This window comes from Heliangelus exortis, chromosome W, assembly GCF_036169615.1.
Source record: "Heliangelus exortis chromosome W, bHelExo1.hap1, whole genome shotgun sequence".
Lineage (NCBI taxonomy): Eukaryota > Metazoa > Chordata > Aves > Apodiformes > Trochilidae > Heliangelus > Heliangelus exortis.
In genome coordinates this window covers 11,707,330-11,734,708 of record NC_092453.1, presented here as the reverse complement: position 1 = coordinate 11,734,708, position 27,379 = coordinate 11,707,330, and the positions used below count along the sequence as shown (strand labels likewise).

At 41.4% G+C, this 27,379-nt stretch overlaps 1 protein-coding gene across 3 annotated transcripts in view; it reads right to left on the bottom strand.

Annotated features, from left to right (window-relative positions):
* The window catches only part of LOC139789299 (dymeclin-like), a 185,890-nt gene extending 159,114 nt beyond the window's left edge, over positions 1-26,776 (bottom strand). For 2 of the 3 annotated variants that reach the window (XM_071729818.1, XM_071729820.1), the window contains exons 1-8: positions 26,613-26,776; positions 16,661-16,838; positions 13,316-13,368; positions 13,058-13,151; positions 11,227-11,360; positions 7,681-7,753; positions 3,836-3,961; positions 1,999-2,141 (exon numbers count right to left, since the gene is read on the bottom strand). In XM_071729818.1, the coding sequence (XP_071585919.1) occupies positions 1,999-2,141; positions 3,836-3,961; positions 7,681-7,753; positions 11,227-11,360; positions 13,058-13,151; positions 13,316-13,368; positions 16,661-16,800 (763 nt within the window). In that variant the 5' untranslated portion in view covers positions 16,801-16,838; positions 26,613-26,776. Of the gene's footprint in view, positions 1-1,998; positions 2,142-3,835; positions 3,962-7,680; positions 7,754-11,226; positions 11,361-13,057; positions 13,152-13,315; positions 13,369-16,660; positions 16,839-25,956; positions 26,095-26,612 lie in introns of all 3 variants that reach the window. The other variant, XM_071729819.1, reaches the window with a different exon arrangement.
* Positions 26,777-27,379: the final 603 nt, after the last annotated feature.

The following is a 27,379-nucleotide window of genomic DNA, read 5'->3' as shown; positions in this document are numbered from 1 at the left end:
TGTTTTCCAGCAGGATGAGGTACTCATCCCCCCCCCCCCCCCCCCTTTTCCCATGCAGAACATCAGAAAGCTTTTTCTAAAAAAAAAAAAAAAAAAAAAAAAAAAAAAGAAGCTTAAAGCTTTAATTGAAGGTACTGGGAGAAGAGCTGGGACTGCAGGTGCTTGTGGAAGAAGCACGAAAACCAAGGTGGGAGGAAATGAAGGGAGTTGTTAAGAGAAGGGCTGAAGAGGAATGAAGGGGGTGGGAGTGTAGGGAGAAACAAGAAGAGAAACCTGAAGAGTTTGTATTAAAAACTGCAGACTCCATATGCAAGAAGGAAAATGTCATTGGGGGGGGGTCTGGTATCAGAGGAATGAGTGAGGAGGGAAGGAGGGGTGGCAGTCTGGATGGACAATAAATCAGGGACATAATGGGCAATAAATAAGTGACATAATGCAGAGTAAACTATTTACCTACCTGATAGGAAGCACCTTGCTTCTAAGCAAGAGCAAAACCATCAGGTAAGAAGAGAAATCAAACCAGACAGTGTGACCTGCTCACCCACATCCTGCAAACCACTTCAGAGAAGCATTTTAAGAGCTATTTTCTTCAGCAACTGGGAAAAAGGAAGAGAAGGTACCTGCTGGGAGTCTCAAGTTAAAAGGTTGTAGGCAATCATCTCATTAATTTTTTTTCCTCTGCTTAAATAAACTGCAAACCAAGCATTTGTTTGGTGTTGCATTTACAAGCCAGGGTCCACCCTGGAGTGTGTAAACTGGAAACCAGAAAGGAGTTGGACTCAATGGTTTCTCGAGGTCCCTTCCAACCCTGAGAATTCTGTTCCAGCAGCACGTAAGCTGTGTGTAACCTTCCCGGTGTTGCAGAGAAGTGCTTTTACTGCCTCTCTGAGGAGAGCCAGGGACATTGTCACCAACTGGAAAAGATATTGCTGGTAGAGAACTTCCAGCCTGAACTTTTAATATCACCAAGGAATGCTGCCAGTGAATGGATTTCCCAAAAGAGCAAAATAAAGAGCATCAGGTTTAAATGAAACCCACTCAGAAAATGTTACTCAGCTCACTGGGAGAAAACAAAACATACCTTGAACATTAAGCAATATAATGTACTTTATTCTTATCAGAGGGAAGAATTTTTATATGGAATACTCTCCTGGTTTTGGCTGGGAGAGGGAATTTGTCTTCTTAGTGCTGTGTTTTGGATTCAATATAGGATTTGGTAGGAGAAGAATAAGACATCTGGTGGGGGGAAGAGAGCAACCACCAACCAAAACACAGTGTAGAGTATAAGACACACACAAACTCCCTTTTTCTTCACAAATAAAAATGGCTTTGAGACTTTGAGAATCTCCAGGCAACATCAACAGCAAAGAGTTGACCCACAAAAGGTCAGACTCAGTCTCAGGACAAAGCAGAAGTCAACCTCCTGAGAAAGGCACTGCAGGATGGTACAAAAATTCTTCCCTGGGTCACTCCCTTTTATCACAAAATCCTTAAGACTGGAAGGGACCTCCTGGTCCAACCTTCTGCTCAAAGCAGAGCCCCAGAGGAGCTCCCCACATCCACCTTAATAAATACAATATGCACATCAAAGTATCTCACAATATTTTAAATAACTGGAAGCATGGGATTTATCAAGCAGGGCACTCGTTGTTTTGCTGGGTTGGTTCTTTTAAAATTCTCAAGAAAAGAAAAATAGGAATTAAGTGCTACTTTTACCACGTGTTGCAAGGGAAGGGGTCCCTGAGGATAGAATTGCTTCAAATTCCAACACATCTCAAGGTGAACCATCCATGGTTACAATGCAAGAAGGGCTGGGGACAGCTTTGCTACACCCAGCACCCACACTGGGATCACTTGTGGAAAAAGAAATGGGTTATGACACATGTGGAGGTGAGAAGAGAGGTCACATGAAGGCACCACTTGACCTTTGTGTTTGTAAGTATAGTTTCTAAGAATGTTAATATAAATATAAATAGTTTATAAGAAAACAAGACTCACTTGCCACCCCAGATGCAATCCCATAAAGGAGGCCTCCTCCATCTGGTTGCTGCTGAAAGAGATGGGTCCCTGGGGGAGGGCTTCTTTCTTGTCTAATGAAATTATACAGCAAAGTTTTCACAAGTCTGCTAGTGTATGGGAGACTGGAGGAGAGAAAAAAAAAAAAAGAAATAAAAACAGCTTGAGTTGACTCACAACTTGCAGAAATTGGCACAACAAAACCCAGGCAGGGTGCAAAGGGTGGTGTGTATGGTGTTAAACAGAGACAGTGAATCTCCCAGAGTTCCTGGGAACAGACTGGAAAGGAAAAGAAGACCAAGGTTTGGCCAGTGCAAAGCTGCAGTGACTTCAGAAGGGCTCTGCAGCAGCAGCTTCAACAGCAGGGGCATGGAAACCGCTTTTTTTTTTTTTTCCTTTTTTAATACAGCTTCTCTGGGCATGTGGTTCTGGATGTGGTTCAGCTCCAGTCCCTTAAAATTAGAATCATGGAATGGCTGAGTGTGGAAGGGAGCTCAGAAATCATCTCCTTGCCATGCCCAGGGACACCTCTCATCCAGACAAGGATGCTCCAAGCCTCATCCAACCTGGCCTTGAACACCTCCAGGGAGGGGGCAGCCACAGCTTCTCTGGGCAATCTGTTCCAGAGTCTCAGCACCCTCCTGCTGAAGAACTTCTTCCTCACATCCAGCCTCTTCTCCTGCAGTTTCAAACCATTTCCCCTTCTCCTCTTGCTGGGCACTCTTGGGAAAAGTCCCTCTGCAGCCTTCCTGGAGGTTCCCTTCAGGAATTGGAAGGCAGCTCTGAGGTCCCCATGGAGTCTTCTCTTCTCCAGGCTGAACAATCCCAGCTCCCTCAGCCTCTCCTCCCAGCAGAGCTGCTCCAGCCCCTGGAGCATCTTTGGGGCCTCCTCTGGACTCATTCCAACAGATCTCTGTCCTTCTCCTGCTGGGGACACCAGACCTGGAGCCAGTATTCCAGCTGGGGTCTCACAAAAGCAGAATTTAGGGGAGAATCCCCTCTGTTTTGACCTCCTGCCACAAATCAATCACTTAATCATTGTATTCTTTTACCTCAAGAGACAACTGGGAAAATACTTACCCAAAGGAAAGAAAAATTCTATTTATTTAGTGTTCACTCCAGGCTTTGGTGACACAGAACAGGTAACATGTTCTCCCAAACATTCCCCATTTTACTCCAAACCCTCAATTCCTTCCATCCAGAGATTTCAGCCCCACACACTGAGGCTCTGCTGCAGTTTCAGGCTGAGATCTGCCCTGCCACCCCACAACAGTTCCTCTCTCTTACACTTATTAGAAATTACAGAAAATAAAAAACCCAAACCAAACAACCAGCAAATAGATACATTCACCAAAAAACTGCCTGCACAGAATTTCAAGTTAAAAGATGAATGGTAGCCTGACCAAAATGAGTAAAAGCCACCCTGGCAAAGCATTTAAACAAAACAACTGGAAATCTGTTGAGGGGCTGCTATGTATTTGCATTGCAAGCAGGATCAGTAGATTTCTGGCTTCATTTGCCTGCAGTGTTACAGAAAAAGACCCAGAACTGAATTTAAAAACCCACTCTGAGAAATAAAAGCTAAGTTCATGGAATCACCCTCAAAAACAATGAACTTGGCATCCCAAACAGTCTGAGCAGTGAGATTTAAACTTGAAACTTCCTGACAACTTCAGAAAACTTTGTGTTTTGGGGTTTTTTTGAGCAGAATGAGTTTTGATAGAAAACACATTTTATTGTCTTTGGGTTTTAAGTGGAAAGAGCCCCAAAAATGTCACCAGAAGGACTGGCTTTGCCATGAGGTACCCCCAGGACATACCATGGACCATGCATCAGGTACTTGTGAATGATGCTCTCTCGTAGAATTTCTTTGTGGAATAACTGGCAGGAGAGGAAGACAATCAGAGTTGTCACAGCTTCCAAGGAAATGCTGTAGGTAATATCTCTGCAGGGCAAAAAAAAAAAAGGAAAAACAAAGGTTTATCTAATAGATTTCTTTACAAACTGCTTTCTAGGAAAATCTTGTAGCTTCACCTGAGGTTATACACTGTTTAGCAGAAGGAATTCTCACTAAGCAAGAAATTAAACACAACCAGGGTCACTTCATACCAACAATGGGTTGTTTTTCTTAAACCTTTTTTTTTTTTTTCTTCTTTTTGATATGCCAAAAGATGTAAAAACAATGTAAAAACGTTGAGGTTTTGCCCAGAACATTCCAGCTGTAATTTCCAGACAACACTTCACTCTAAAAATAATAAATATCTCTCCAAAGTGTGTCCTTTGTCCTGTTAAATAAAACTCTTCCCAACTGCCATTGTGCTAAGTCAGGGAAATGTCCAACAAACCATCTGCCAGCAAAAGTGGATCCCTAAGACAGGAATTCACTCCAGAAATGCCAGTTCAGTGTATCAAATGCTGAGGAGATGCAGGTCCTGCCAACACTTGTTCAGTTTTAAATGGGGGCTTGGAGGTAACCATGAGCCAAGCCCAAAGAATGTGTTGTGATGGTTAAAGATTGACACCAAAGAGTTCAGAAAAGCTCCTCGAGTTTGGGTTAATTGAGAAAGGTGCAGAACTATGGATGAGACAGCCACAAATTTGGGTTATCTTGTGCTTTCTGTCCCCACCTCTGCTTGTAACACCTTTGGTACAAACCATATTTTTAGGAGGGGGAGGAAAACATTTGCCTCCTTAACCAGTAATAAACTGCAGACACCACCAAATCCTTTTTAACCCAAATGAAATAACTTGGATCATTCCTGCTTTCAATCCAACACCATATTTGCTCCCTTCCAGAGTAAAAAGCTGCACAGTGCAACAATTCTATCCTGTAACCCCTTAGAAAGATTTTCATTGAGTACCAAGACTTTCATTAACTACTTCGAATTTTTTTCACTATTTAATTTCCACAGCATGCTTCACAACCCAGTATCATTAAGTCACAAGAGTCCAGCATCAGTTAAAGGTTTTTTTTTTACCTGGAACCTACTAGGAATTTAAAATCTCTTTATGCTTCTCTAATTCAAAGATTTTTCTAGTATCTGTATTTAAAAAGATGATGTGTGTTCAAGCAGTGATGCTCAGTTTTTATTTATTACAAGGTCCACCTTCCAAAAATCTTATTTGTGGCAGGCAAGTACAACCATGAGCATAAAATGATGAGGACTTAAAATAAATGAACCACAGAAAACCCAGACTGGAGTAAAACTCTCCCTTAGTCTCAGGATCAGAACTGGTGGTAAGGAATCAGTTTTATTTTTAGCACCCTCAAATGCTTCCATATTCCCAGTGGTGGTGCCAGAAAAGCAAAGGATAAGGATGCAAAGTTGCAGGGTGGGTTCAGCTTCAGATTTCAGAGCAAGGAGCACATCAGTTATTTACTCCAAAAAGTAAAATGGAATCATAATTCCCCGGACAGCAGTGAGGAACTGCACCACCTCCAACATCAAAATGTTTTGGCAAGTGAAGGTTCTGCAAAATCCCTCCTTTTATTTGCTCTCTCCTGACTGAAGCATCTCCATCTGTAAATGTAATAAATGGATTTAGACACATTGCTTCTCTACAGCCCAGTCCAAGCTTCTCTTCTTTTTGTCACTGAAATACAAAGATGATTTTTAAAGCACACAAAACCTTGTCCAGCAGGCAGGAGCAGAGCTGTGCCAAAACCCTGCAACCTTTGAAATCCTGGTTTGTGTCAGCACTGGGGTGGGGAGCAGAGCAGGGACTGTCCCTCTGTGCTCTCTCCTCCATCAAACTCCATCTCCAAGGGACACAGGAATTGTGATGAGCCCCTGTTAAAGCTATTGAGTGCTCCCAATAAAAAAACTTTTCTGTCCTTAATGATGTGACAGAGATGAGCTCAGTATGGAGATGTTAATGCTCTGCCAGAACAGAAATTCATCTTTAACAGCAGCTTTACTGAGGGACCCTGCCTGTCTTGCTGCAGAAATCCTTACAAGTTGAAATATTTCATATCTTCCACCCAATTCCCAAAATTCACAGAGTAGGTTTTGCCATTTGTTTGATTTATTCCAGCTAAAGACAGAAATTCCCTTGATCTGAAGTAGGGAGTGAATTTAGAGTGCACATCTGATCAGGGAGAGGGAGGGAAGTAAAAAGTGAACTCACTGCCTAAAATAATCCTGATCATCCTCCTGAAAATAATTAAACAAAAATGTCTCATTTTAGTTTATAATGTTCTGTGACATTTTTTTTATGAAGAGATGGATTCTGTATTAGAGATACCAATATTTTCACCTACTTCCTCTTTGATGATATAGGGATAAAATTTTTAAGGTATTAACACACTAGTAAACAAGTTAGACTGGTAAAAAAAACAATACTAACACTTTTTTAGAGTGTGTATTATCTTTAACAATTCAGTAGCATCCTATTGCAGTCAAAATTTCTCAAGAAGACAGCAAAAAAAGCCTTCCACACCTCTCCCTCATGAAAACTGGGTATGTTTTCAATCCAGATGCATATTAAAGATTATAGGCTTTGTAAAGTCCTATTTTTTAATAAGCCATTCTTATATTAAGCACCAAACTAAGTGCTTTCAACAGCTACTTCCACTCCCAGCAGCCATATTCACAAAGAAGAATGATTTGGGTGGGAAGGGACCTCCAAAGGTCCCCTCCCTGCAGTCAGCAGGGACACCCTCACCTAAATCAGGGTGCTCAGAGCCTCCTCAAGCCTCACCCAGAATAAATAAAACAGTTGATGAAAAGGCTTAAGACCAATCACTTCTGTAAAACTTTTTTTTCTGCCAGAAAGAGAGAAAAAAGTTTACTGGACTCCATAGATATTGGGACTTCCAAGGAGGGAAAATACAACCCTGCAGGATTTGTGAACTTCCCCATCTATCCCAGTCCTTTAAGGCATTTGTACTTCCTCTAAACTGCTCCAAACAAGGAGTCTGTCTGTTCCAGGAATCACTAGTTCATTACCTACCCAAAACCCTCATGTACTGTTGACAGAGCTGGATTTAATGACAGCAACACTTCAAAAACTACTGCATTATTGTCAGCTTTCCAACCCAAGGAACAACCTGAAGTGAATAAAAAATAAATCATCTACAGATGACACAGTCAGGTGTGACAGACATGATCATACAGTAGACACCAGATAATCTGAGAACTTTTCAAAGCTGAGATGTTTTGGGGGCACTGAATTTTAAAATCATAGAATCTTCCAGGTTGGCAAAGCCCCTTGGGATCATCCAGCCCAACCATCATCCCTGCTCCACAGAGTTTTCCCCCAAACCCCCCTAAAGAACCCTTGAAGACATCTGGGGATGGTGACCCAACCACCTTCCTGGGCAGCCTGTTCCATTGTCTAGGAATTTAGATATGGATTACAAACACAATTTAACATGAAAAACAATTTCTATTAACACTATTCTTTGCTCAAGGTTGCCTTAGAAAAAAAAAAGTTCAAATTTACCAGGACAGGTGCTAAAAAACCACCTTGATTTCCAAAAAACAATTTCAGATGCCTGAAAACAGCCACATCAACAAATCTGGAGGTCTACAGAAATATTCCTCTTGGCCACCTCTCTCTTCTTCAATATCAATTTGCTGGCATTTCAGAAATCAGTAGTACATAATGACTTGATTAACACATATGCAGGAATTAAAAAAAAAAAAAAATAATCCAACTTACAAGAGAGGAATTTCAACAATGAGCTGGATGAGGCAACACAGCAGTTCTTCTATGAGGTCTTCACACTCTACCCCTGAAAAGAAACATATCACAAGTTTTCTGGATTTTCAAATAGCAAAAGAAAGCCCAGAATTAAACGTATAGATCCAGACAATATTTTAAGAGAAATTCCTTAAGGAGATGGCACTCTACTGAAATAAAGGAACTTGGAGTTATGACCAGAGAAAATGGTGATTTTAAGCCTTTGATATATAAAACAAATAAGTAATAACAGGTGGAGAAATTAAATGAGCTGCTGGTACTGTAGGAATATGCCACCAATCCACACTATTTTCTTGCATCAATGCACATCCACATCTCTTGAACGAAGGATTCATGAATTTCCAGAGTTCATTCTAAGGGAGCAGAAATTATTCTCCACCCAATGTGACAAAATGCATGGGATGATGAAAAATGATTTTTAAAAAGCATTTTGAGCATGCAAAGATGTATTCTAAGCAACCAAGGTGATGGTGCTTGACACAAGGACTGTAGTTTTTCAGTGCAACTGGAAAAAACAAGACTTCCTGAGGAAAAAACTTACTGAACTCTCTGAAGTTGTCAGATAACAGTAAAGAAAAAACAAAGATAAATATCTTGGCCCACTAGGAATTTTTTCTGCTTTCAAATAAAAACAGAAGCCTACAACATATGGAAGTGAAGGAGGTTTTCTAGTTTTTCCCTCTCTATTGTCCCATAGGCATTTACAGCATCATGCTTACCTAAATGCTTCTTGATTTTATATTTTCCATCAAAAACACCCTGCAATGAACACAACTTTATGGCCAGGTTATGGAGCTGTGTTTAACACAGTTTGTCCCTAAATCCAGGTCACAATTTGAAGCAGCACACCAGATGGAATATTCCCAACAAAGCCAAATTCTTTTCTTTCCACAAGGAGGTTACTAAAAACACATTAAAAATGGTCACCTAGTGTCCTGCATGTTCTAAAGGAAATCAGGGTTGTTTGTTGTTTTTTTTTGCCATGGAAATATGGTTTCCTTTCTAAAGGATCCCCCACAAGTAACAGAACATAGCTCCTGTTAGTAAAAAACTACCAGGAGTATTTACTAGGAGTCTTTACCCTTAGACAGAAACCACTGAAGCCCAGAAAATCAGTCCAGAAGATGCTTCTAGAGCAAGACTGCTGATCAGTTCCCAAAACACCTCATTTCTTTTCTCTTGACAATTGAAGAAAAGAAGAAAAGCAAAAAAAGGATGAAGAACTCAAGAGAGTGCATTTCAAGAATGTTTTATTCCCCCAGGCTACATAAAAAACTCATCTGAATAATGAGAGAATAATGTTATTTGAAGATGAAAGAGAGCTTTCCCCCCAAAAAAATGAAGCAAGAAAAGTGTTTTCTTGAAGAAGAAAGTGTCAAGAAGAGTGTTAAGCAAGGAAGGGAGAATGGAAGATGGTTTTCCTGCCTTTTTTTTAATTTTTTTTAAAATTTTTTTTAAGTTTTGTTAAGTTTAATTGCTGTAATCCCTGTCATTCAGCTGCAATAATTAATGTATCCTTTTTCTCACTGGGCCACATGAATTCTTGCTGAATTCTTCTCTTTGCCAAGACAATGAGGGGCTGCATGCCAAATCTCTAACGTGAGAGTGAGCTATAAACAGGGACCAACAAGGTTTTTGGGGTTTTTTTATGGTCTGGTGAGGTCTTTAAAATGAATATATATATTTATTTTTTTTTTAACTTACACTGACAAAATGACATCCAACAGCCAGGACAGACCCTGGACCCCAGTAATGAAATAATCTGTTGCTTGTAGAACCTAAAGCCTCACTCACTCAATGGAATACACAGCCTTAAAGCTGCTTTGGGTTTTGTGGCTTGGTGTTCAGCTGAGGACTCTCAAAAGCTCCCAACTTTCCCTGCAGAGTGGCAACAATGAGTACATAAATTAATTGCCATCCCTCATCTCCTTCCTATGATAGGTGAAGGCTCATAAAATCATTTCAGGGTATTTATTGCCTCTTCTGTGTCCTCTTCTCTGCTGTAAGACTCCAAATAAAGTCCTCAGCAGCCTTGTGATAAAATTTTCTCTATGGCGAATGAATAAATTTTCCTATTGCAGGTCAGGGAGGAGATGAAATGAAGAGATGGTTTGATCCCCTTACACCTCTGACCCACAGCACAGAAACCACCAGGATACAGAGAGCAGAAGCCTCACAAAAGATGAATTATTTGTGCTAACAAGATTAACCCCAGCTTCAGCTCACCATAGGCTGAGTCCAGGTAAGGATTTGTTAATAACAGGACTGATTTATTTTGCTGAATCTTAAAGCTTAAGTCTCAATGAGAATTTTCTATTATCAAACCTGTGCAATATTCTCCAAATTTAGATGCAAATTCTTAATTATGGGTGAAGAAACAAAGCTTGCACTTCCTGGCCTACAGAACCATTTGAAAACTGCCAAAAGGGACAAACTTCTCCTAAGGGTCTGATTATTCTTGAAGGAAAGCAGCAAACAGCACTGTAGCAACTTGCTCCTGTGCAATTTATTCATTCCAACTTTCTCCTGGCAGGCTACAACATCCTTGCACTCAGCTTTTGGGGAAAATGAAAAAAAAAAACCTCTCAAGAATCCCATTTTTGTTGACAGCACAAATGCACAGCTTTCTTCTGAGCTTCCAGCATATTCCTGGAGGGCAAAGCACACACTGGACCTGCAGAAGGAATTGCAAAGTCCAGGAGGAAAATAAAATGCTCCTGGGTAAGAATTATCAGGATGAACTTGTCTCCAGACAACTCAACAAGCCTTGGCCATCCAAAATCTGTCAAAACAAGACATATTGTTAAGCAGTCAGTGAGGAGGAGACTTTGCATCTCAAAACCTCTGTATTTTGGGGTTTTTTTTCGCAGATTTCAGGTGCTTTTGCTCTCACTGACTGCAGCACAAGCAGCCTGAGTTTGATGATGGTCATCCTGAAAAAAAGGTGGACCAAGACTAAATGGGTCCTAGGAGAAAGAGGTGCTTTGTGGTGGTCCTGTTACTTTCCACTAACTACTCAGCAGCAATTCATTAGGAAAATAAGCAAAAAAATACCTCAAAATTCAAACATTGCATTATGTCATTAGACATCTATGATCTACATGCATTTTTTATTTAAATTATCAAACAAACTTTCTAAAATACATTATCAGATTAATTCTACCATGCTCACAACTGAAGAAGAGATTTCACATCTCTTGAAAAGGTTCACCAAAAGTAGTGCCAAGTGTGTAAACTTTAGAAAAGTTTTACTATCTGCTCAAAGATAATTGCTGAGCACTTTTGCCATCAAATTGGCACAAAGATCATGGCTAATAAATGTCACTGTGAAGGAGTGAATAAGTAGTCAGAAGAAAAATGGATCCACAAGAACCAGTTGAGTTACCCTGAGTTAAGGAAAGACAGGGATCTCCTGAAGAGGTCTAACACCACCACCTCTACAAATAGGAGAAGTTTTTAGGTCCCTGTGGGTTCTGTTTCCCCAGCAGCAGTGTGTGTACTCACCATATGAGCCTGGGCCTTTCTCTTCATAAGTGAAATGAAGCTGCAGCTCCTCCTCTGACATTCGACTGATGAAGACTTTCAGCAAGCAGCAAATAATAAACAGGGCATTGTGAGCCTGCCAGATGAAGAGGTGACTGGAAAAGAAGAAACAAAGAAGGATGAGGAATGCTTTACCTGCAAAAATGCCTGAAAAACCAGAAGAAAATAGAGGCAGAGGGTTTCCTACAACTGAAACAAGGAAAAGGCAAAGTGCACAAGCAGGGAGATGTTGTTGGTACAGCAAAACAAACAAACCTGGAAATATATTTTTAAAAGCTGTTTTTTTCCTTCCCCTAAAAGAATACAACCCCATTCCTTGCTAAGCTTGTAGTGTTGGCTAAAACCATCATCTTTGCTAGAAGTACAACTCCTCAAACAACCCCCCAGGTGGCTCAGCATTCTCCTGGAGGGTTCTGGATCCTATGGATTTCAGCTAAAGGAATATCTGAAAACTTTCAGCAGCTTTGATATGAGAACTGCTCTGCCTGCCTCAACCTTAACCCTTTTCCCAGTCAGGCTGCAGATCACCACAGGCATTTAGGGACTTCAGGAGCACAATACTGCAAGGTTATTTTGTGCAGCATACACAACTGTTTTCCAAGTTTTGTGAACAAAAGGGAAGTATCACCTCATTACATGGTTTTGAGTCCAAAGAAGTAACTGCTGGGAAGCCCATACACCACCACCCAGTCAAGCTCTTGCTTGGAGCTGCATTTTCAAGGTTTTTGGGGATGAAAGAAGCATCCCAAGCTACCCAAGCAGGAATAACTTTTTCCTCCAGATAAAAGAAAAAAGGCTGAGGGCAACTGTGGGAGCAGGGAGGAACTAAAAAGCAAGATTTCATTTTTGAAGTGCCAAATCTGATGAGAATTGGACATTTCTCTTTGGGTGGGGGAACAATTCCAGAAAACTTCCTGGAAAAACTATATGGCCCTGAACCTCCTGGAGGTCTTTCCTACTGCTGAAAAGGGGTAAACAAAACCAGTCACAGTTACTGTGACAAAAAAACAGTGTCAAGATTAGTCACTGTCACTAATCTTGAAACCTATCACTTTATACAGAAGTTTGTGTTCAAATCTAAGCCTATTCAACATATTTCCCAGATAAAACACTGGTTCATCCATTTAAGTTTTAGCTGGAAAGATCAGGTGGTTTTTAAACTGCTCTAAACCAGTGGCAACCAGGAATCTAACACAATTGTGTACAAATGGTGCATGGAACACACAACAGGAAGGAAAACCTATAATTTCCCCCAGCAATCTGTGTACCTGTGTACCTGAAAGGAGGATGGAGCCAGGCGGGGGTTGGTCTCTTTTCCCAGGCAACTCTCAGTAAGACAAGAGGGCATGGTCTTAAATTGTGCCGGGGGAAGTTCAGATTGGATATTAGAAAGAATTTTTTCACGGAAAGGGTGATCAGACATTGGAACGGGCTGCCTGGGGAGGTGGTGGACTCGTCATCCCTGGAGACATTTAAAAAGCGACTCGATATGGCACTCAGTGCCATGGTCTAGTGACTGTGGCGGTAGTTGTTCAAGGGTTGGACTCGATGATCTCTGAGGTCCCTTCCAACCCAGCCTATTCTATGATTCTATGATTCTGTTACACTCAATATTCTGTGTTTGGAAAGTGCTTCATATTTCTTCAGTTTCAAAGAACAATTTAAGAAGATTCTAAGTTTTGGTCTGTGATGCATTAACTAGGAAAGTAAACCACTCAAGAGCTAGCAGTAAAAGCAATGTTTTACAAGTGAAGTGGCACAGCTTTTTTTTTTTTTTTTTCTGGGCACTTACTTCTGGCATTCTGCTGAGATTTCTAACTCTTTGGTTCTAGCAAGAAAGACTTTAATCAAGGAGCCAAGGTTTCCTGTCCGAGGATTCTTCTCCACTGGATAAGGAAAAAGAAGATGTGACTACACAGCATGCAGAAGTTGACACAATTTAGCTCAAATAATATCTAGAATGAACCCAAATTCCAACATCCTCAAGATTTCTATACAAACACATTATGTCTGCTTTTTCTGGAGGGTTTTTTTTTCCCCAATTTCTCACCTAGAGACTTGCAGACTGAGATTGTGGCTTCTTCCAAAAGCTTTAAGTCAGCACTAGGGAGAGGGAAAGAAAATAAAAATGGTTACACAAGCAATAGGTTTCTCTTGTTTTATTATTATTGATCCCTCAAACCTGCACTATCATCTAAATGCCATGTGAGAACTGGATCCACACACACTAATTCAAAAATAGGGGAATACTGAACCAAAACTGTTACCTTCTGTTGAGTGAAAATGAGTTATTAGATGTTTAGGCACTGATCAAGTAAACCAGAATAATGAAACAGTGTTCAGACAACACAAATTCTGCTTTGTCCTGCTGAAATGGCTCCCCTACCATTGCAGATCTGAAGTTATTTCTATTTATATTGGGATTTAAGCACTCTGTATTTGCAGTAAACACTCACAGTACAAAGAGTTTCCTCATCAACAGGGTGGTTTTCTGTAAAAAACATCCTTTCAACAGAGGTGGAGAAGAATGGTAAATTAAGCAGTCTATTGCTGAAAAAAAAATACCATGATGTGTACTGACACAGAGGGGTGGGCAGAGCAAGCAAGTGATCCAGGGAGAAATGGAGGAAGAGATGAACCAAATGGAAAGGGAGAAAAGCAAAAAGACAAAGCATAAGAGTAAAAAGTGCTGAGAAAAGCAAAGCATGAGAAAAAGCAGAGCACAGAGAGCAGGGCCATTGAAAGATGAGACAGGGGACCACACCTTCACCTTCCAGTGATTTCCCAGCTCTCAAACCCAGGCCCTGGGCTTCTGATTTTAGGGATTAAGAGACTGTTGTTGCTCAGAGATCCAACTCAGGTTGGCAGCCTGAAAGGTTTTCCTTGGGCAGCTGTGATCCCTGGCCTAATCCTCAGCAGCTTCTGGAAAACAGAGAACTATTCACATGTTCCTCACTGGAAAGAAAACATCCACTGGGAACTGTTAAAATCCCATGAGCTTTAATTAAACACATGGATTCAAATGTCCCTGCACTGTGTGATGATAACCAGGTGAATGTGTCAGGCATCTGTCCCTGAAAAGCAGAACCCACCCCAGCCCCACCACCTTCCTGGGTTTTGGTTGGGATTTTATTTTTTGTTTCTTTTTCCTCCTCCCCTCTGCATGGTTTTTCTCCTTCTCTTTCCCCAGAACAGAAAGCAGTGACCAGAGAACACCCCCCTGTCCCCCAAGGGGACCAATGACCCCACTCCCACCTTTGCAAACTGCTGAGGATGGAAGTTAAATCTTTTACTCTGAAGTTACCATCAGTTTCCTCCATAAAAATACCACACAGCATTTCCATGGCTTCCAATAACACCTGCAAGCAATCCCCTCCTATAAGCACATCAATTCTGCAACATCCAATTGGAAAAAAAAAGTCTAATTTGGGAAAACAAACAAATAAAAAAATTCTGTCCTGTTAGGTGAAATCTGGCTCCTTTCCAGAAAAAAAATTGAAATAAATCACAAACTAGCACCTTGCTCCTGTCAAAAATATGACTTCTCCTCAAGCCTCATTAAACCAAAACAGACTTAACTTGATATTTTGCAAGCTTTCAATCTCAGAAATTCAGATTTTTCTCTCCCTGCAGGCAAGGTTCTCTGATTCACACAATGGCTGAGGGTGCTGTGCAGCCACCATCATTTGTCAGATGGTTCTGCCAGGTAAGATGCAGCTTAATGGGAACTTGCTGTTTCCTTCCAATTATTAAGCTGCACAAAAGAGGCCTCAAAAACATCTCCAATTGGCAGGCAAGAGCACCATCTGGTGTTTAGTTAATTCAGCCTGCTTCTGAGCAACATTTTTGCTTGATTTTTTTAAATTATGTTTCTTGTTCGGGGTTGTTTTGGGTTGTGTTTTTTCTTGTTGATTTTTTTGTTGTGTTTTGGGTTGTGTTTGTTGTTTGGTTTTTTTTTTTTAAGCCACCTCCCTCTGCACTGGATCTGACTGCATGAAATAGGCACAAAAAAGCTGCAAAGCAAGCTATGAAAAAAACTTTTCTTTTGGTGGGGGAGAGAGGAGCAAGAAGAACATTTCAAAGGAGCTGCTGGGGGGCTCTATGTAACTATTTCTCCCTAAAAAGCCCCACAGCTATGAGTTGTTAAATGACTTCTTAGAATATTGTCCATCTTGTTAGTTGGGGGGAGGCTGTAAAGAGTTTTTGCATCTTCAGGGATCTTTGACAAAAAAATTCCTCCCTCGCCCCCTGTTAAAGGTGCACCAGGTTTTACAACCCTTTACACCACCACCTTCTTGCTGTTCTCTCCTAAATCCTTCCTCCTCCTCCTCACTCTTAAAAAAATAACACCTAATAAATGTCTCCCAGTGACATATTTAACCATTTTCTCTCCCCCTTGATTCATTTTTCACTTACAGGCACTCAAGTCCAAGTACTCAAGTCCCAACTACCTGACCTAATTATTGAGAAAATAAACTTGATGAAAATAAATATTTCTCCCTGCCTTTCAGAAGCTCCTGTGAACACAGCACAGAGCTATCTCCTGTAGCATGGAAACTGTGAGGTTTCCAACTACTTGAGGTTTGAGAGCTCAGGGCAGTCCTAAATCTGGATTAGTTTTTCATCTTCTGAAAAAAAAAATATATATACCTTTGACTGCCATTTGTTTTGACAGGAGCTCTGCTTCACCAGCAAAATAAGTAGAGACATTGAAAGATGGCAATAAAATTGGCCAGAACAACACACAAAACATGTTTTGCAATTTATAAAAGAGTAAAAGTGGTCCCAATTTTAGCAGTAACACATTGTGGCCTATTTAAACCTCTTACCCAAGTGTTTAGAATGACCCTGTATGAAAAAGTTAGGTCCTTTGCAAGGAAATACTGCTAATAATAAGGGAGGAAATAAGATATTCACCTGGCAGAAAGGTATCAGGTGACAATATAAACTGTAAAACCAGTTTAAATACCTAAAGGTATTAAGTAATATCAGATTATTCGTGTAAGACTGATAATCAACAGAGAGGCAAACAAAGTTAGCAATAAACTTGGGTTAACACAAGTCACTAGGACTTAGGTTCTGTATTTCTGGAGATGAGGAAGGGATTCTCTTAAAAAATATTAATTCTTCTCAAATCTACACCACTTGCTAGAGTGAAAAGACATGCAGAACTTGAAATTTAGGTAGATATTTAGAAAATATTTTTGCAGAGGCAGCATGCCAAGCTTCCTCTGAAAGGGGAGTGGGGAAAAGCCACACAGATTAAGAAATTCAACTGCTAATTTAATAGTGAGTTAGAGAAAATGCCCAATTCACCAAGTTCAGTGGCAGCATCATGTTTGAGGCTTCAGACTTGTCACTGCTCTAAATACATTACCCAAGATTTAGTTCTTACCTGTTTGTTGGAGTGGTGAAACTAAAAGACAGCAGCTGATTCCAGAAGGGGTCATTCTCTGAGATGGGTTCTGCTCCTGATAATTTTTTCAAATATTCATTTTCTGGAAGCTCACTGATGCTGCTGCTATTTGCTCCCATCTTCTTTCTCTGGCAAATCCTCTCCTAAATTTTCATTTCTTCAAGAAAAAAAAGGAAAGAAAAGAAAAAAGAGAAATGTTTAAAGTCTTTTGTAAAACAAGGAATCTACAGATCCTATATCGGCTATCGAGGAAAGCTTCAGTTTACCACTCTGGAGAATTCCTGAAATGTGGAGAACAGGTGCAAAGGAAAGCATTAAAAGGATTTCTTTCTACAAACTTGGGACAATAACTTCACCCAGGGGAGTTAAAAGTTACAGTGCTCTTACACTTCAGTCACCATCTCAGTTGGATTTTCACAAATTACACTCAGCAAGAAGACAGTGTCAGAGTTTTCTGAATATCAAGGCTGCCACCAGTAGGGAAAACTGCAGGGAATTCACAATTTCAATAATTTCAATTTGACAAGCTACTCAAAAATATGTTTTCCAGTTGAACACACATGGATCCCAAGGCAAGTAACTCCTCTTGGCAAGAAAGGGAGTCCACCACCAAGCTAATTCCTGCATGCTATCACTGATCTGCACCTTGGAAGCCCCTGAGTCATCAGGAACAACATCACTGCTGCACAGAAAACCTGCAGCAAGGGAGGAAAAGGCTCCTGATCATCCACTAACCTCCTGACCTCTGTAAAATAATCTGCTTTTGGAAAGAATACCACAGGAGTTGGTAGTCACACACTCAAAGCCTCTTTTTATTACTAGCTGTGCTTGTAATTGGGCAAAGAAGAGAAGATTTCAGTTCTCTACTCTGCTTATCAGCACTGCTCACCTTTAATTTTTGGAAGATTTTAAATCTCATCATTTTACCAAAGAAATAAAAAGCCCACAATGCTATTAACCAGGTGCCAGGGATGCTCCTAAGCACCTTACATCTTTCCAGGACACCAGCTTCAATAACCTTCTACCCTTTGAGGAGAAATAACTGTAACTAATAGCTTTAAAAGTTTATATGGAAAAAAAAAAAAAGAAAAAACCCTCAAGATAAAAGCTCTGTGCAGTGCATCACTGTGTAACTTAAATATCCCAGAGCTGGCACAAGACATAAGAACAGTAACTTCTTTTCCCTTGGTCTCAGCAACCTGACTGAAGAATCTCTCCAGTTGTGATTCTCTTACTCATCATCTTTCAGAAGCAATGACTTCCAGAAAAGACCACTCTAGTAGCACTTAATATCAATAAAGAGCAGTATAAAAATGAGGAAAGCTTGCTAAAAGAAATTTAGAGACACAAGAAAAAGCTGCAGTGCTTGCAGCCATGGTGGAAGCTATTTCAAGAACTTATATTTAAGATTTAGAGTGAACAACTCCCTTGGAGAAAGAGACATTTAAAAGTGAAATGGAAGTTTGGGTCAAAAAAAAAACCAACTGTGGAGATGCATTGAAGGATTACAAAATATCCTGAAAGAGGATTTCCAGAACTTTGGTTCAATGTTTACTCACAGAACAGAATGAATGCATCTTCCTTGAATACCAGTTTTGCTGCTTCAAAGAAAAAAGCCCAAGCCTCAGTGAAATGAAGCCTTTGAAATAAAGCCAAGGAACACCAAAGCTGAAGCAGAAAGCAACTTGCAGAATAGACAAAAATATGGATTACTACTTAGAAGAATAAAGGTTCAGCTTGTACATGGACATCTCCACTCTGCAGCCCAGGTCTCCCCACTACTCTAGAACCCAATAATGCTGCAGGACCCATATTTTAGCCCAAATCTTTTCCCTAAACCTTTAAGGGACTCAGAGGTCAAACATTTAAACCTTTATTTCTTGGAGTGCAGAGTTCAAGTTGCTCTCTGCCTCAAGTTCCCAGCCTCTGCTCCTGCTTTCCAGCAGCTGACTGCTCCAAGATGAACCCCCAAAGGAGGAGATAACCAGGAGGCAGCCAGAACCTTCAAATTCCTCCACCTTAACCTCTCATTCTTGAGTTCTCCCCATGCCAACACTCCTTAGCCCATCCTCCTAAGGAGAATAAAACCATTTTATTGTGTTTCACAAGCTCTTCCCAGTCTCCTGCACCTCCTAAACCCTTCCAAATTCAACCCATCTCCCCAGCAAGATGAGGGCAATGGGGACAGGTTGCAAGCTGGTTCTTGAGAAGACTGAATGCTTCCCAGATTTCCTGTAGATTAAATCCCAATAAAACAAATCCCTCAAAACCAAGTGCCAGAAAAGCAAGGCATTACCTGATTATATTTTTTTTCCACTCAGTGAAAATATGAAGCCACTGAGATGTGTCAGAAGAACCCAACTGCTAGCTCAATGTTTTCAGAAGTAGGCAGTAGCTATGTGAGCTTTTCCTTCTACTTGTTTGTGAGGCAGCAAAGCTTAGAGAAATCAAATAAAATTTAGATTTTTCTCCAGGTGATTTTTTTTCTCTTCTCCTAAGCATGTTAATAATCAATGTACTCCTCTGAAGTAAAAAACCTCAGCAAGTTCTACTCATACTTACCGTAGGTGACCACTCTTAGAAACAACATACAAGAGGTGTAACAAAACTAACTCCTTCCATCAGGAATTATGTGATCTCCAAACCTGAAGTGCTCAGGGATTATTTTATGGTGCAGTCTGAGCACTTCCAGCTCATACTACAACCTAAAAAGCCACAGGCTCAGCTTTAAAGGCAAAAACCAAAAATTTTAAGGAACTGTAGCCATCAGGTGACAAGTTTTTCCTTCAGAATTCATGAATATCCTGCAGGAAAACAGTCTAAAAGTAATTTAAAACTTTAAAATAATAATTAAGATTTAATTTCCCAACATTTTAGCAAGTCACAGATTAACCCCAATGCTTTAACTTGGATGGTTCCATGTTAACACAACCTCCAGCACATTTCCAAGACAGATGCAAATTTCCATTCACTACTCTAAAGCATTTTCAACACTGCTATTAATTAGCAGACACCTTTCATTCACCACAAATCACTCTAATAAAACATGTAACACTTAAATGTGCAAATTATTTCTGCTTATGAAGCACTCCTGCTGTGCCTCTCTGGTTCAAAGAAGCACAGGTTCAATTTTTTAGATGGCATCAAATGTTGAGTCAATATTTGGAACAGAACACAGTCTTTTTTTTTTTTATTTTTAACATTTTAGAGTCCTCAGCCATGATTTTTTCCTAAACTTGACACTGTGCTGCACAGAAAGGCTGTTCCAGGGGATCTCCAGGTCACTTCAGGAGACAAAGCTCAACAGATTCTGCCTCCTTACCTGCTGAAGTGGGACAGCCACAAGAAACACCAAATAACAGGAAAACCCCTTTTATTCCAGAAAAGTCACTCCTAACCCCAGCAGTACACTACCAATTTGTTTTTCCTTGAAATACACTAAATAAATGCATGGTTCACTTAAAAAAAGAAAAATGATCTCTTGAATAGCAATTAATCTAATGATGTGCTCAAAAGACACAATTTACTAGCAAGTCATTCAGCTGAATACAATATTACCTCTACCAACAACTCCTTTTAAATAAGATGGGAACATCCCCAAAGAATCACAGCCTGGTCTGCAAGTGTCCTGTTCTAAACCCAACATTTGTTCAGTCCCAAAACTTGGCTCCAGATGCTGCCAAGCAACCACCAGGGAGTTTGGTTTGCACATCAGAACTCCTTCCCCTCTCTAACAACTGGGAATGAATATAAATCTCCAGTTTACTGTCCATTCTACAGGCTTTTAATTATTAAATGTTTATCAGAATGTTATTTTTTTCCTGCTCAAGTGAAAAGCAATTCAGCAATACATCCATGCTGTGTCTGAGTAACTCCAGGTACTGCTGAACTTATGGAAAAAAATCCTTGTCACACTCTAAACCTTATATTTAAGTGATCTGAGTTTCATGAAGTATCAAACCTCCTTCTGGTCTCACAATTTCATTGCCAATGCTGACATTTTGCTCATCAATCCAGGATAATCAGCTCCCCCTCCCAAAATTATCCTTCCCATCACTGTCTGGCTGAGCCTGCAGAAAACATGAATAATACTGATTACATAGATATTTATTTTTTTAATTAACTCCTGAAAGTGCAGGAATTTCAGATGGTCATGCAGATGATTTCACTCTTGTAGTTAGATAGGGTCTGGCGGTCGGAAGATATCGCGCTGTACGGGAAGACAGGGCCCCTTCTCTTATCAATGGTTAGACAGTGATGTAAGCGGACAGGAATGAGACTGTGAACCTAAGATATATAAGGCTGTATCACCTGTGAATAAACGCCATTTTGCTTTTTCCACCACATTGGTGTCTGTAAGCATGATGGACAGAGTTCACTGTTCAAGAACCAGGTTGCCACGCCTGCGATAGGCGACACGCTCTCTCCCAGCTTATTCCCCAAATATGAGAAATTCCTATTTTCCAGGCAACAAAAGGAGGAAGTCAAACCAAAGCCAAGAGATCACATAGGTCCCAGCTGATGGGAGCCAGTGCTTGCAAGTGCTGTAGTGCTGTTTTAATCCTCACCTCATCACATCCCAAAGCCTGCAAAAAAATCTCCATGGCCTGAGATGGTACTTCTGTCCCCATCCATTTGGGGCCATGAAAAGAAATAATGTCACCTGGTTCCCCAGTCCATCTCAACATCAGAATCTTTGTATTGATTAACTCCAACTGCTTCCAGAAATACCTGTAGTGTCTCTACAAACAATTTTTCCAAGAGTAAAGTGGGTGCAAATGGCACAAGGGTGAAAAAACTTTGGTTTTACCAAATAAATTGGGAAAATTCTGCTAAGCTAAACTAATGATAAAGTAATACACAGCAATGAGAACTCATGCTCATTTCCCTTTAGGGGAAAAAAACCACTATACAACCCTCAGAAATGAGGGATTTTTGCCATTTTTAATCAGCAGCAAACACCAAAATAGTCTTTGTTTTTAAAGCATGTTAAAAAGTCAAAATATTTCAGCTTGAACTTAATGCCTGGCAACCCAATGCAATCAAGCCACTATTAAGAGTTCCCCTCCCCTAATACACCAGTCACTTATAACCAAGTGGCAGGGATGATTACAGAAGGGAATAAACTCACCCTTCACCACAAAAAGTGTTTCCTACTGGTTTTTAAGTTAATGAGTTCTATGGGAAACACTGGTTCTGCTCATTTTACTTTCCCCTGTGCCCATTTAGCATTTTACTCCTCTTTTCTACTGTGGTTTTTTGGCCAACACTCCTTCCTCCAACTGCCTTCACCCATGCTGCTGACTTTGCCACATTGATAGTGTCCAGACACATAAAAGCACCAAAAAAGAAAATAAAAAAACACACACAAAAAAAGTTGTTGTGGAAAGGAGGAGACAGGCAAGCTGTTTCTATAAAAAATATAACAAATGAGCTCTTTTAGAGAATCTTGTTAAGGGCTTTGACTTCAAAACCTGAGGGCAAATACCATCTATCTGCCTAGATATAGGTGAAATTTTCTGTTTCTCCTCTATCCTCTATTTTTCAGACTTGACCAAGTTTGATGGCTGCTTTAAAGCTCAACACTTTGGGACAGATGCACTTTTAGACAGCAGTTAGAAACACAAAGTGGTCCACACAACGTTTAAGGGCAAGAAAAATCAAGAAAACTCCATCTTTAGGTAACTCTCAACAGAAACTGACTTGTCCACCATTTTCTCAGCTGGATGAACAAGCACAGCATCTTTTTTTGTCTTCCTGACCAGTAACTCCAGTGCTTTCCTCTTCTGTAGGAAGAGCCTAAAGTGAGCAGCCCTGTGGTGACATGAACAGGGACCTTACAGAGCTCCACTGAAGCCTGAAGAGCCTTGCACATAGCAGCAGTGATTAATCCTGCTACATTTACTGCAGGCAAGGAAGGCTCCTCATAAGGAAGACAAGCAGCAGCTGAAAAAAAAAAAAAAAAAAAGTGAGGATATTTCTGCTCCAGTTCCTTTTCCACAGGCATCTGATGGGGGAGTCAGTCATCAGTAACAGCCTGGTTCTGAAGAGCACCACCTGCTCACTTCATGCCCACCTACAGGAAAGTTGTTCTGCTCACAAAAAGGGATTTTTCAAGCCTTCCTTGCTTAGGCAGCATATTCCAGGCAGAAGAAATGGGATGTGAGCAAGGCCAGACACTGTGCCTGTTTAACAAGAGATGCTATTGTTAAACCTTTGTCTTCATTTAAAAATCTACTAATTTTGATCACTAAGGAGATGTCTGTTTATTCATCTCTAAATAGTTTATTTCAGATGAACCATCAGTCACCTACACTGATCACCTTCACAGCCTTGTCCTGAACTGGACCTTGCTCAAACTGCCTCTCTCTGAAATCATATCAGATCTTAAAAAGCTTGACATAAAAATGCCATTCCTTCTTTCTCACTGTTCCAACCTTTTTTCTCGGAACAAAAACATCTGCTCTAAAAAATATTAAAACCATTTGGACACTGGACACCAATAAGCAAAATACCTGCTTGTGGCAAATGATGATACTGTTTTGAAGACCTAAACCCCCAAACTATTCTATTTATTATATTTCCATCCCCATACCCCTTCAGTGAGGTAAGAAAGCCATTTAGTGACACCATTAATTGAAGTTTAATCTGTCTTCTCTCCCCTCAGCGCCAATGTTGTGAACATCACACCTTTCTGTTGAGAAGCAGAAAACACTTCAGAGCTTCCATTTCACTTTCACAGATAAATTAGCTCTTCCAGCATTCAGGTACATCTTTGTCTCATTTACACATGCACAGCAAAACATGTTTCTACTTCATGAGTGGAAAATTCCACAGCATCTGTTAGGGACTTCTTAACTTTGTCCATTTTTAATGCTGCTACTCACAGTCCCACCCTAAAACACAATTCATGTCACCAAAACTCCCTGAAACCTCTAAAATTTGCTGTAAATTAACAACATTTAGAGCTGTAAGAACCCTGAAGGGGATTTTTTTGTGCAGTTATTATTTAATAGGGTGTCAAAGTCTACAATTTGAGAGTAGAATGACAGCATGACAGCACTCATTTCAGAAACACATTCTAGCATTGAGGGAAGGAATGGTGGTAATTAAAACCAATAAATAAAATTAGCTCTGTTCTTACTCTTACATTCCCACATATCAAAGAAAAGTGGGAACTCAAACAGAATGGGTGTTTTCTGGAATAAATGCAGGAATAACTTCTTTCATCTGATCTGTAACACATCCTGTAGAAGGGAGGAAGGATGGAGTCAAACACACTTTGTATTTCTGCATAAAAGGCTCAACTGCTCTCCACCTGTTAAATTATAAAGCACTTTCCATTTCAAGAAATGCAAATTCCAAAGCTAATTCAGCTTCTTGAAGAAGGCAGATTTTATTTTTTTTTAAAAAAAGGTTTTGTTTGCCCTCACTAGTGTGATTCCTGCTGCTCCCACAACAGCTGTGCTGGAACTATAAAATGAGAACACCCTGAACTTTAAACAAGGAAATCAATGCAATATGGAGCTTCAAAATAATAATAAAAAAAACTAATAAAGAATATGCACAACTCATATTGACACCTGACTTTACAGCTTCAGAATACACTGCATATCAGCACCAATATTCTTTTCATCCAGTGGCAAAAAAGGGACTTTTATTACCACAAGTACAGCAATGGTTTTGAAAATATTACACAAGGTACCTGATAACCTCTCATGGACAGTGTTGGAAACTTTGCTCAATATGGAAGTTTTAGAATTTTTTATTAATTTCCCCCCACTCCTTTTTTTTTAATACTCAGTATACCTATCTAAAATTAATTTATAGTAATGAAGGCAGTTTTTACCATAATTAAAATGAGCAGCTAGACTGAATGAGACACAAATCATGTTAAACCTACCCCAGTTAAGTTGCTACTAGCTTGGTATAGTCACCTCTTTTTGGAAGGGATGTTAAGGTTACTGCTACACGTATTTAAGACTTATTTCACTCTGACACCAAGAAAAAATCTGTCTAATGGCCAAAGAAATGTTTTTAAAAGAAAAATTCAACTACCTTGCAGGCTTTAGAAAGATACTTAGATGTTCATTAAAGGTCTGCATTTAAAAGTCATAAAAAGGTCTGCCTTTTTTTTTTTTTTTTTTTCATCATTGGTATTCTCTGCTCTTGTTGAAAGCTTATACAATTATTTTGGCACCTGACCCTTCCCACAAGTGGGCATTATGCATATTTTTAACAGAGAACTGTTTTGTCTCTGCTGTAAATGTTGCCCACAACTAGAAGTCTACCCAGAGCATTAAAAGAAATGCAGGTTGTTCAGCAGGCTGTATCTGTTTTGTCTGCACACCTCAGCCTGCATTACACTACACCTCAGGATTTAAATCCCTTATCTCCTGCAAATGAAATTATCCTCGCCAAAACATGCAACTACAGCAAGGTTCAATAAGCTTTCCAACTCTGGAGAGTACACTTGGAAGAAATACCAATACCATCTATCAACAGCCACCTCCAGAAGAGCTGAGGAGCTGCCAAACAGGCTTTCTGACTTTTAATATCTTCTGCAAACAAAAGGCCGCCAATATTCACCAGGCTTAACCTCGTGCCCAAGTGTCTGTCCTAAGCATGTGACAAACATTCTGGGATCCTCCTTGTCACTTGACAACATCACCCGGAGCACCAGAGCTATGTTGGTTTGGTATTAATTCACTTTTTACTGAAATGATCACTAAATATTAAGCAGTGGATGCTGTGCACTGGAAAAGGAGGTTGCTCCAGCCAGGTGAGAGGGTTGAGCATGGTCCCCAGGGTTGTCCACAAGCTTCTCCTAATGAAAAAAAGTGAAAAAAAAAAAGAGGGAAACATCCCAAGGAGAAAGCAAAACCAAGGCCTACCTGAGCCCCTGGCCATCTGAAGAGCAACGGTGACTTTAAAGTCACCCCAACTGCAGAAACTTCAACGGTTTTCACTTGGGAACTGACAAAATGGGGGATTACACAACCCGGCAGCCTCTGTGAGGAAACGGGACCCAACCACCCGGGAGCTTCTGTACACTCCCCTGAGCTCAAAAAGTGCTCCATGGAGGCAACATTAGCAATTTCCTTACTTCTCCAGATACCTCAGATGATTGTATCTGCAGCCCAGCACGTTATCCCCTCGGCAAGCACAGCAAAAGAAATCAGATTACAGCCTCACAAACTCGTTCCGCTCAGCATAAAAGGCTTAAAAAATAAAATAAAACAAGGAGAGAAAAGGAGCTTGGCATGAAAACATACAAAACAAATCCTGGTGTCAATTAAGGGACGATGCAAATCCTCCTCTAAACCCATTTCATGTTCTCCTTCAGAAGTATGAAAACAAATTGGCAAGAGGGAGAGACTGAGCTGCTGTACTGCAAAAACCACCACCGGGAGCTAAAGGAAAAAAAGAAAAAAAAGCGTTTGCTTGATAACAGCAAAGAGAAAAAAAAAACAAACACGCTATTTCATCCTCTTTTTCACCATCAAGGAACGCGACTAAAGGCACAAATGATGGAGCAGAGGTAGAACCGATGCCGCCCTGGCTGTGGGGGTTTGGGGCACAGGGGGGACCCCGCCGGGGAGTCCCAGGGCCACCTCAGGCCCCTCAGCCCTGGGGAGGGTGAGAGGAGGGCCCAGGGCGGCTGCCGCTGCTCCCCCCCAACCCGGGCAGCGTCCCCGGGACCTCTCCGCAGCGCCGGTGCGGAGTTACCTCAGACACGCAGCGCTCTATCGCGATATGGGGACGAGCAACGATGGGTACCGCGACCGGGCGACAACCGCGACGCCCTCCCCACCACTGACAAGACAAGAGGCGAGCTGAGGACCCGCCACCGACCCTCAGCCCTCACCCGCCCCGCCATCACCCCCCTGAGGTGAGGCGGGCCCGGAGGTGCCTCCCAGGCCCCGCTTACCCCCTCAGCGCCGCTCCTCCTCCACGCAGCGAAGCAGGAAGCTCCCGCAGCTCCAACACCACGGCGGGAACGACCCGCCACGCAAAGACGAGGAGCCGGCACCCGACCCGACCCGAGCCGTCCCGCTGCTCCCCTCAGGGCGGCCCCCCATTCCCGCCCGCCTCCGGTCTCCACGTCGCCAGCGCCTCCCGCTGCGCATGCGCGGAGCCCGGATGAGGGGAGGTGAGGCGAGCGGCGCCGCGGGGAACGCTGGGAAATGTAGTCCGGCTATGGAAGGGCCGCTTCCCGACTCCCGTTCCATCCCCCGGTTCCCCAGGCTTCTCCTGGGAACACGCGGGAGAAACTTCCCTTCGCTCCGGGAAAAAGGGAGAGGGAAGGGGAAGCTTTGGCGTCCCCTCGGCTGCGGCCCGTGTTTTCAGTCGGAGGGACCTGAGGGGACTGGGTGGGACCCAGAGCTTGAGGGAGGATTCACCAGGCACGGCCCTGCCCTCACAATGGTTTATTATTTTTTTTACCTCAGGTAACCTCTCATCTTTACCTGAGATGATATCTAAAGCATCTGAGGGGGGGGGGGGGGGGGGGAATGTTTGTGCCATAGGGTCCGGGTAGTTCCTCCAAAAGGGAGGTTCCAGATGGTTCCATCTGAGGAACAATGGCCCAGGTTGCCCAGGGAGGTGGTTGAGGCCCCATCCCTGGAGGTGTTCAAGCTGAGGCTTGAAGAGGCTCTGAGCACCCTGATCCTGGCAAGGGTGTCCCTGGGGTTGGAC